Source organism: Siniperca chuatsi, linkage group LG20 (assembly GCF_020085105.1).
Source record: "Siniperca chuatsi isolate FFG_IHB_CAS linkage group LG20, ASM2008510v1, whole genome shotgun sequence".
Lineage (NCBI taxonomy): Eukaryota > Metazoa > Chordata > Actinopteri > Centrarchiformes > Sinipercidae > Siniperca > Siniperca chuatsi.
In genome coordinates, this window is record NC_058061.1 from 11703550 (window position 1) to 11714283 (window position 10734).

General features: G+C 40.3%; 1 protein-coding gene across 3 annotated transcripts in view; it reads left to right on the top strand.

The window, feature by feature from the left end:
* The window catches only part of LOC122867203 (dynamin binding protein), a 50704-nt gene that overhangs the window by 24163 nt on the left and 15807 nt on the right, over positions 1 to 10734 (top strand). Inside the window, exon 1 of one of the 3 annotated variants that reach the window (XM_044177674.1) lies at positions 1640 to 3563. The exons of the other annotated variants lie outside the window; for them this stretch is intronic. Within the exon in view, the coding sequence (XP_044033609.1) occupies positions 1838 to 3563 (1726 nt within the window). The 5' untranslated portion in view covers positions 1640 to 1837. Of the gene's footprint in view, positions 1 to 1639; positions 3564 to 10734 lie in introns of those variants that run through there. 3 annotated transcript variants of the gene reach the window in all.

Below are 10734 nucleotides of genomic sequence, written 5' to 3' on the forward strand. Positions count from 1 at the left end.
ATGTTGAACACTGATAATTAAACGGCCTTACATACGAAGAGAACAAAGTACATAAGTAAGATTTCTATGCGCAGCCTTACCTTGTGAAACTGTGTGTCTGTGTGCAACATGGGTTTTGGCCTGTGCACTACAAAAGTGTTCATCTTAACAATGATTTACAAAAAGTTTATTATTTTTCTTTACAAAACAAAGAAAAGAAATCCTGTCAAATAATTTCTTGTTACAAAACAATTTAGCTATTTAAATTGTTTTATGGTAAATTTCACTGGAATCAAGATTACTTTTCACTTGTTTTATAGTAAACAAGATACAAAAAGGATGCAAGATAAAATCATCCAGTAAGAGAGTATTTTGCAGTTTATGCATAGAATCTAAAGGCTTTCTAAATGTGATGTTTGTAAAGCACTTTATTCGAGTTTATTCAAGATTTTTTTTTTTTACATGTTTATATTTTATTTTCTGGTTTGTGAGAAGGTTTATCTAGGCTGGGATAACTTGACACCAGTTTAATCAAACCAGGAACTGGATTTTACTCAAAAAACAATTCCTGGAAAAAAACAACTTTGGTATTCAGAGAACAAACAAGTTCCAGCTTCTAATTACATTTTAGATTGTTTGAATTGATGGTAAATTGACACTGTCCCACATGTGTGTGTCTGTGTGTATCACGTGCACTTGAGTTTATGCAAGTAATTAAACTTGTCCCTTTAGTGCCTGCCTCTTTCATGGAAAGTTAAGGGGGGAGGGATATATTATACTCCAGCTTTATGAATAGGACTGAGTTTTTTCTCACACTAAAAGATTGTCTCTCTTCAGAGAGGGTAGTCTTCAACAATAGCTCATTGTACACACCAGCAGCTACTTTTTTAGCAGCTGCTCTGGCCTAATCAGGCTGTGTACGCTCTCCGTATTCATTGACTCGCTCTAAATATCTAAATACAATAACTATCTATTACTTAGATCTTTCCCTTTCACTTGTTTTCTAGTTCACACTCCTCTTTCAGTCATTACTCCAAAAGAAAACCTGTTTTAAACAAAATCACATGGTTGTCTTCTTGTGTAAATGCTCCTCCCTGAAATATAGGGCAAAGTCAAACTGACAGACTGGGGTCAGTTTCTTACTCAGTTTCAGTTTACAAATATCATAGCCTTTGGACCACTGTTGAAAGTTAGAACATGAAAGTTAGAGCTGGTTGTATACACTGATAGGAATGGGTTGCGTCATTGCTTTTGTCACTACAGGCTGCATTAATGACCTGTTGAACACAGCAGTGAAACCCACAGGAAATAGCAAATACAAAGAAAACAGGATACAAGGAAGGATGGAGGATTGTTCATGGCAGTGAAAAAAAAACATTTGGTGCCAAAGTCTGAAGCCCCTCAAAGGCAGACTGTGAAGTTATTCTCCATCTTCCATCAAAGAAAATCTCTAGGCAGACTGTTTTCCTGCAAACAGAGGTCCTAGCCAATTGAAACAATGGGAGGGGCTGTTGGGCTAATCCTCCACTCATGTGACTCCACTGAATCATTAACCCAAGGAGGCCCCTCCTTCAATAACCCTACCCTCTCTCTCCTTCTGTGATTCGCTGAGATAGCTGCAGGGAGGGTACGATTCGGTTACACTGAGGGCTGGGAGGTGCTTCGGCCAGGCAGTCCTGCTGAGACAGTGGAGAGGAGACAGAGAAAACAAGTGGGAGAGTTACAGACAATATGCCTGACAGGTGGAGTCTCCCACAGCGCTTTGTTATGGAATGCAGGACTTTGGAAAGAGGGAATAAGCCACGCTGAACAGGAAACTGTATCAGCACTAGGTAGGCTGATATAAACAGCAAGAGCCATGAGAAGCCCGATGGTTTATGGTAACCCAGTCATGTTTGGTCCAATGAATTGGAACTATGCAGCTGGTGCCCCGGTAAGGAGAGGGAAGAGTGTGGAGGAGCTGGGTGATGCTGGCTGTGCCAGAGAGAGGGAGAGGATGGCCCATCTGCAACAGTTACAACAACTACACCAACTGCAGCTTCAGCAGCAACAGGTTGGATATCCTGGGTATGGAGTAGTTCCTTCTGGACAGCCACAGGCACCAGTCATGGTAGCAAGTCCTGGTAACCAAGTTCTACCTCCAGGCTGCCTTATGCCAGTACATGGTGGCATGATGGTGCCTGTAGGTGGGCCAGTGCCGCCTCCAGTGCATGTGCAAGCTCCATGGCCCATCGAATGGGAACACCAAGCTCAAATTAGACAGGGCAATGTCTGCCACCAACCCAGTTGGGAGTATGATGACCGGCAAAAGGCAGCTTTCAAAGAGAAGAGGCCTCAAGGCCAGGACGTTTACTTCCACCCTGGTTCAGAGGATGGTCACCTAGATGTGAGGATATCTGAATGGAAAGGCAAACATTGTTTTTACCAGGGCCCTGAGGATTACAGTCAACAGAACTTGAGCAGGGTGCCACAAGAAAGAGACAATAATGACTTCAAAACTCAAGAAGGGTATGGTAAATTTGACGAGGACAGAAGAAGAAGGGATGATTGGGGCAGAGAAAATGACCATAACTCTGAACATTATGGCCATAGGAGTCAGGGAGACTTGGACGAGTATGATCAAAAGGACAAATACAGGCATAGGGATCATTATGACAGGAAATACAACGAGCGATATGACGACAGAGAGCAGCAATATTGTGACAGCAGGAAACAACGTAAACATGATCTCAGAGAACATGACAATTACAACAGTGAGTATGAAGACTACCATGATCATAAAGACACCTATGCTCGCAGAGACAATTACAGGGACAGTGATCACTACTATGACCATGATAGGGATTATTATGACTCTAAAGATAGTCCTCGCTATAGAGAAAAAGAATATTACCAGCGTAGAGAGGACGACCGCTACAACGATGAGCAAAAACGAAAGGACCATTACTATGACCGGCATGCAGAGGATCGATATGACTGCAGAGAAAATAATTACAAAGACAGGGATGTCTATAATCGAAGGGGTGAGGAAACTCACACCAGTAAAGGAAGGGGCCAGTATGACTCTGAACTGGACGAGCACTGTGGTTATAAGGAGAGGGACCACTATAACAGGTACAAGGATACAGGTGATGACAGGAGAGATGAGAACTATGACCACAGAAGGAAGGACCACTACAAAGCAAGGGAGCACTATGAGCGGAGGACTGTGGACCACTACGACCATGAGAATGAAGATCACTACAAGCCCAGAGACAGATATCGCGATTTACGCTCAATGTCCACAGATTCGCGATATGAGGATTACCCTAAAAAAGATCACAAGACACACTGTGAGGAATGGGTTGAGCAGCAGAACCAGAAGTTGATGCTCAGAGAAATGCACTCTTTTGAGGATCCTGTTATATACCGGCACAGTGACGATCAGGAAAAGGGATATGAATCGAGTGCTGGGAGCATTAGTTCGAAACGGGGTCGCAAGCCTGTTTATGTGGGCTCACTAGATCGTAACAGCTTCTACAGGAAGACAGCTCCAAGCTCCCTGCGAAACTCCAAGTTTGCCACTACCAGGAAACAAAACAAAGGTAAACACAAGGTTATTGTCATGTGAGAAATGGTGCTCCAGATGCTTTATTTTCACAGCATGAGTTACTCAAGTTTATGTGATGATTTCTAAATAACATTTTTAGAGGGTTCAGACCAGTCTACAATTCATTAATAGTAAGATGAAAGGCTCACACTTTACTAAACAGATCTTGAAAAACAAAAGAGCACACATAAACCACATGCAAGTGTTTTTGGTCACAGGTCGACAGTCTCGTCTGGTGTCTCACTTGTTATCATTGTTGACCTCCAGAGGTGCTTTTCTAATCAATGCTGGGGCCTTCAAAGTGCTGACTAGCCAGACTCACCTCCTTAGAAAGTGTGTGCTGGAACCTGTGTGTGCGTGCGTGTGTGTGTGTGTAAGTATCATGTATCTCACAGGAGAGTGAACTGTCAGGTATCTGTACACATAAAAACCTGCAGAACAGGTTTTGTGGGCTCTTGGTTTTTGTTGTTGCTGTCATTTTCCCTGTCTGCAGTTTTCCTGTTTGCATGCTCTGCATCACTGATGCTATGTGCAACCATGACTAGTTTGTTCAGTTCTTGCATGACTGAATGGTCAGTCTTTCATTGTCTTGGTTTTCTTCAGACAGAGATACACTTAAAAACTCACTCTATAAAGCAGTAGAATTCATGATGAGTGAAGTGACTCTGTTTTAGAGATAATTTAAGCATATTTTGTATACAAATCATGTCTGTATTGACTATATACATTTCAGCCTAAATGTTTCAAAACCCATCAAGTTACCCAGTTCTGCAGACAGTCAACTTAGGTTTGTTATTTTAACAAAACTTTGGGAATCATATATTGAAAATAGAAAGGCAAAACATTACCAAACCCTAAAATCTAGGGCTGGATATCATTTATAATATTTTCAAAATTGCTGCCAATACGATACCCAAGTTTTGGTTCAGATAGCAAAACAATACTTTTCAACATTTTGACACTTTTAGAGGATGTTTGGGGGACATGAACATGTTTTAACCCTAATAAAAAAGCCCCACTGTTCAGTGCATCATTGTCAAATAAAGAACTTTGCCTAAATAAAATATAGTCTAAAGTAAGAAAAGTTTCCTGATTTAGATGAGGAAATATCTGCCAAAAGAATAAGTCAACAAGCCTAAGAAATTATCCAGGTATTTGATGCTAACTTGTATACTCAAAGTTGTCAACAACAGTATTGAGGTTAAATACTCAGCGCTAGGACAATGATGTTATCACCTGTTAACACTTAACACAAAAGTACAGTATGGACTCAAGGACTCAAAAGGATAGTTGTGAACAACAGTCATAGTTTGTAAACACAAAAACCAACTAATACAACATCAGAAAGTAGGTGTGCATGTGTGTATTTGTGTGTGTGTATGTGGGGGGGGAATGTGTTTCACGAGGAATCGAAGAACGAGAGAGCACTCTTCTGGCTCACTTCATTGTGTCTGAGAAGAAGCAGGTGGCGCCCCACGACCCCTCCCCCAGTCACCTAGAAACACACACACACACACACACACACACAAGCCCTACACTCACGGCCAAACACACAGTCCACATCGGCCCCCACCACACATCCATTTTGGGAGTCCAAGTATTAATCCCTAGCGTCAGCATGGTGAGTGGATGGCGGGGGTCTGTCTGGTGCCAGGCGGTGGCCAGTACTGGCCTGACTCCTTCACTGCAAGACTAGACAGATACTCAGTGAGTGTGTGTGTGTGTGTGTGTGTGTGTGTGTGTGTGTGTGTGTGCGCTAGTGAGGACCTTGCAGGCTTATTTGAGAGATGACGCCATTTTTCAAAACACACACACATGCACACTTGCCTCTGCAGTGTCCTGTCATCCTTTAATCTTGTTAAACTGTTTCAGCTTTGTCAGGGGTTTGCCCGGAGTAAAGCATTTGATTGTATGGCTAAAAACATTAGACCATATTGTAGCACTTATCGGGCTTATGCTGTGATTCAGTGACATTGAGGTGACGGTCGAGGCTTTTTGAGATGCATGTTTAAGGGTCTTTGTTCTCAGTAATCCTGTATTAGATATTAGACCTCTCTCTGGGTCTGAAAAATCAGTTGAGCCTAGTGAACAGCAGCTGCTAATCAGTGTTTCATCTGACATACATATTCTAGGTCTAGTTATAATTTGTAATATGAACATCATGTGTGTCTGTGTAAGCTAAATATGTTTTTTGGAGGAAAAGATATCTTAACAGTTTATTGTTTGAAACCTATGAAATAGGTATGGGTGTAAGTATGCAGGTGAGGTAAGGTGTTTGAGCGTCTGTGTGTGAGTAATGTGTCGTCATTCAGCTATGATCTGGCAGCGTATGCTGCGTTGTCCTCTGTAATCCTTGAGCAGTCGCTGCCATTGGTGGGCACCGGGACGGAGGTGTGGTGGGGGAGTTAGGAGTTAAGACAGAGAATCTTTGGAAAAGATCTCAATTTGTCAGACAGTATTGCTCTAAAGATGTCCTATCTCACTGCTGGCAAGCAAAACGTTTTTTTTTTATCTCATTAGTCCAAAAGTCTGCATGAGTTAGTGGCGGTCATCCTCACATGTTGTTTTTCTTTTTGGTTAATTCTCAGTCCTCCTTTTAGTTTTTTGTAGCTAAATGATGTCAATGAAGCCTTTTTAAATAATTTGTAATAATCATACAAGTGTTGACTGTTAAAATTTTCCAACTCCTGTGCATTTTATTTTCATTAACATTTCTTTGGTTAATGTTGAGTTTCACAACAGTCCTTGACTTATTATAGTGGAAGAAGCTCAGAGATGCTACATAAGGAGTTTTATTTTCTCCACATTAATCATCCAATCATCCTGATTTTGTAAATCTTGCATCCAAAACAGGAAAATGATTGGTACAGGCACACATACACAGTAACTACAGTGCATCAGTGTTCACATTTGCATGCTTCAGTTCTGGGATGGATAATGTTTCAGGTACCTGCATAGGGAACAAGACTGATATTATCTGTACTTTTTACACAGATGTGTGGGACCATGTGGACTTTCCCTTTCCCATCAGGACTGATTTACTCATGTTAAGACATAAGCAATGGTCATATAGCCAATTTATATGGTTGTCACTCGTCATGTGAGTGCAAAAATACATGTTCAGATGCAGTTTAATTATAAATGAGTGTGAAACTGAATTTGAAAACCAGAGTAATTCACTCGCCACTGTATGTACAACAGCCACTCTCTTCTGTACACTTGCTGCCTGTCAGAAGTGTGTGTTGTCATTGACCTCCATTAACTCATAGAGACACTGTCATTCCATCAGTTAATTCCCCAGGTTTTGTGCTCCAAATACTCCATTCTACACTAAGCGCTTTTGTCAGTAAGTATTTGTCTGTGACAAACGTCCATTGTCTCTGTTGGTGTATCACAGTCCGATAAACAAACTTAAACAATTAAACTTGTTTGAATGTTAATTTGTGGTAAAGGCTTCCACAGTTGTTATATTTGGTGTGTACTACTAACTGTAACAGTGGTTATTGGTGTTGATCTTGGCCATTGTGACATTACTACAGATGGTAATCTAGTTTCATTTTAAGAGCGATGGCAAGCCTTATAATCAGGTGCTAGTGTCTGTCCGAATCAGTTGATTGAATATTACAGTTGCACAGAGCAATAAAACAGAAGGTTATAGTATAACCATCTTGCCTCTAATGTTGGTTTATGCTCTTGTTAGAGGGTGTTTACATTAATTATCTTACCTTTTAATAATACATTAAATGTGGGGTTGTATTTTCAGGAATATAAAGAAATATTTTGTCACCCAGCCCTTTATTTGTAGAGTACAATGCACATAACATAACCTAACTCAATCCTCTTATTTTCCTTGTGGGAAAACTCATAAAGCCCTCAGGCAGATCCTTGTCTTTACTTGTCCTACGATTAGCAACAGATATAATGTGGCTGGTTCAGTCATCTCATTGTCTCAAGGCAGTTCTCACACACAGGATGTACTGAAGGAGTAAATATTTTCCCACACAGGCAGTAAAGGCAATAGTCTCTTAGGCAATAGTCCTCAGGCTGTATACAAAATGGCCATATAGAAATGGAGAAAATGTAATATAATTGACCCTTCCTTTAATGTTCATTTTTTACTATGTTGTTGCACCAGTGTGTATCACCAAAGCACCTGTGGGACCTCTCCTCTCCTCTCCTTCGCCATTAACTTGAAGACAGTACAGCTTTTTGGTTGAATAGGCCCCTCACTTAATGGCTTTGGTTCCTCCTAAAGCTCACTCTGCACATATGCAAAACTGATGGTCTCTTGAAGTAATTGGACATTGTTCATCATAGAATTGAGACGAAATGAGAAATTCCAAGGAAGCCAGAGATCACAGTCTTGGTCACATTTGCCATGTAGCATTGTAGCAACTTATTCAAATTCAACTTAGACTGTAGCCATATCCACATGGAAACAACAAGAGTTGTATCTCTTTGTGTCCTATAGTGGACACTAAACATAGGATTAACTCTGAAGAAAATCATATTCTAAATGCTACATGTATCAGTACACAACCTGCTTTTCTAATGACTCATATGATTTGAATGGAGGGCTGTAATTACCAGGAATTCCCAACAATGGTACATAAAGGTTGCTGTGAGATTCTGCCAGGAGCAGGAATGTGATCTTTGACCCCTAAAAGAGATAAACAGTATGGTATGTCACTGAATATACTCCCCTTTCTCCATTTTTAAGTGACCTTCTACCTGGTGCAACAGTTGATGGTACATATCTAAACAAAAGGCCGGGGATGTAGCCAAACAAAAGCCCATGTGTGCATACTCAATCGGATGATCAAAAAGATGCGATTTGTTTGTTTCTGCAGAGAAATTTATTTGGAGTCAAATTTAACACAAACCAGTGCTGCCTCTTTCTCTAAAATAAGTAATAATGTGTAAAATAAGTTAATGTGAATGTGTAATGTGGATTTGTGAGAGGGCCACAGTTTGAGGCCCTTTAAGAGTCTTGCTGATATTGGCACTGCCTGTGCTGACATGGTTATCTTATGCCAGTTATCAGCGTCATGGATTTTTTTTAAAACATCCAGTATTAATTGCAAGTCATGGCTTGCAGGTTGTTAGGTAAATACTGTTGCTAGTGTTGCCATTTTCAAGAGTCTGGAAGCTTGTATGAACTAATTCTCAAGTATGCTTCATGTCCCAACTGAACACACACACACTCACACAGACTTGTCCATGTGATCATTTCAGCAAAGCCACTCCCTGCTCTCCAAAACTTGGCTTGATATGAGGAGGGCCCCCGCAATTCATGTTGCCCTGGCGACTGTGCGTTCGGCTGTGGACTTTGGAGCAGAACACACACAGCTCTGATTGTGTCTGACCTTAGAGCGCTTTGTGCAGGGCAAACTTTTGACTTTGCACAGCTATTAGTGTGGCATGCCAACTACAGACCATGAAGAATATATGAGAAGTATTACTTGAAAACTGGATTTGCTACAGTTGTGCAACAAAGATCTTCAAAAGAGAGTCATTTTCCAAAGAGAAAAAAAAGAGTTTACTTGAATGGTTTTGTAAATTATATAAAAGAGTTAAAAATATCCTTAAGTGCAAAGTTAACTTGGGAGGATTGAGGGGAATATGTTGAATCTAGGCATGATAATTTTGATAGAATTCAGCCTGTCAGAGGAGGAGCCTGGTCAGCTGTCAGTAGACTGTGAAACATGAAACAGATTCATCACAGAACTGAACTAGACTTCACTGGACTTGATCCATGCTACTTAGCATGACCCCTAATAAATGTTTCAGCAGCCAAATGTGTGTTCATGCGACGTATCAACTCAGAAAAGAAGCAGCATTAAAAAGGAACCATGACCAGATAAACAAGGGGTCATTCTCTGAGTTTCCACCAACAAAAGTTCATATCAGATGTATAAAATTTCAATTATGTATCTTTTAACAAATGATAAATTAAGCTCAATAAGTTTAATGAATCTCGTATGACACCTGACTTGAGGCAAAAAATATGCGAAGGACAGAAATCAACACATGCATTCAGTATTTATAGTTATCCACATGAAAGATTACAGAACTTTAAAATAGGCTAAGATATAGGCTCACGTAGCATGCGTAAAACAGCTCACAACAGTTTAATTGTCTCAATTCCATACTACTTACTGATTCTAAGCAGGTTTGGAGTATGTAGTGTGTTCACACTAGAAAAGTGACAAAATAAAGTATACTCAAAGCAGACAGTATGCACACTAAATACGGAAATACTTTTAGTGTGCTGCCAATGCACACTATTCTCCCACAATGCCATGCACAAAGGAAATGAAGAAGTTGCTCAAAGCTGGAAAAAATTCAATAAATTGTGGGTGGTGGTAAAAACAAACAGACAAAAAAGTATTAAATCTTGGGAAAATCATTTTGTTGTCTCTTTGTGAAGTTTAATTGGCAGTAGTTTTTCAAAGTTGCAGTTTGACTCATATCCAACTTCACATGTATTGTATCATTTCCTGTTAGTAATATCTAAAAGTATGCTGATATTTTTGTATACTAACTACTAACACAGTATACTAGTAACATAGTATATGATGATTCGTACTATGATGACACAGCATGCTGAAGCGGACGCCTTTTCATTATTAGCAGCAAACAGCCATAGTCCAGCTCCGGGTTTTATCGCTGCCAGGGTGGTCGTCCTCCCTGGTGTACGTGTGTGTCTGTGTGTGTGTGTTTAATGATGGTGGGTTCCCATCCATTGTCATGATAATTGGAGGTCTGAAATGGAGTTTTTGCAGCGGGACATGCAGTCCTCTACAAGGCTCAGGAGCTGGACTTCAGATTGACAATGGATTATCGTAGAATGGGTGGTGTTGTTTGAACCAACTATGTGTGTATGTGGGGGGGGGCATGTGCTTTGAAGTGGTTTGAAGAAAGTTGCGAGCAGCAGGTGGGTGAAGCCTCATCGTCTTCTCTTTTCTCTCTCTTGCTCTCTTTTTGTCTGTGTACGAGGCAGTGAAAATATACACACCAGTGAATTTTAGGGAATACATTTCTTCTAATATTTAGTGATTTTACTGCTGAGTTTTTATGAATATTTATTAATATTAAATCTGTAATCATTAACATGCCATTCTTTTATCTATTTTTTGTCTATCCAAAACTTCCCAAATGGACAT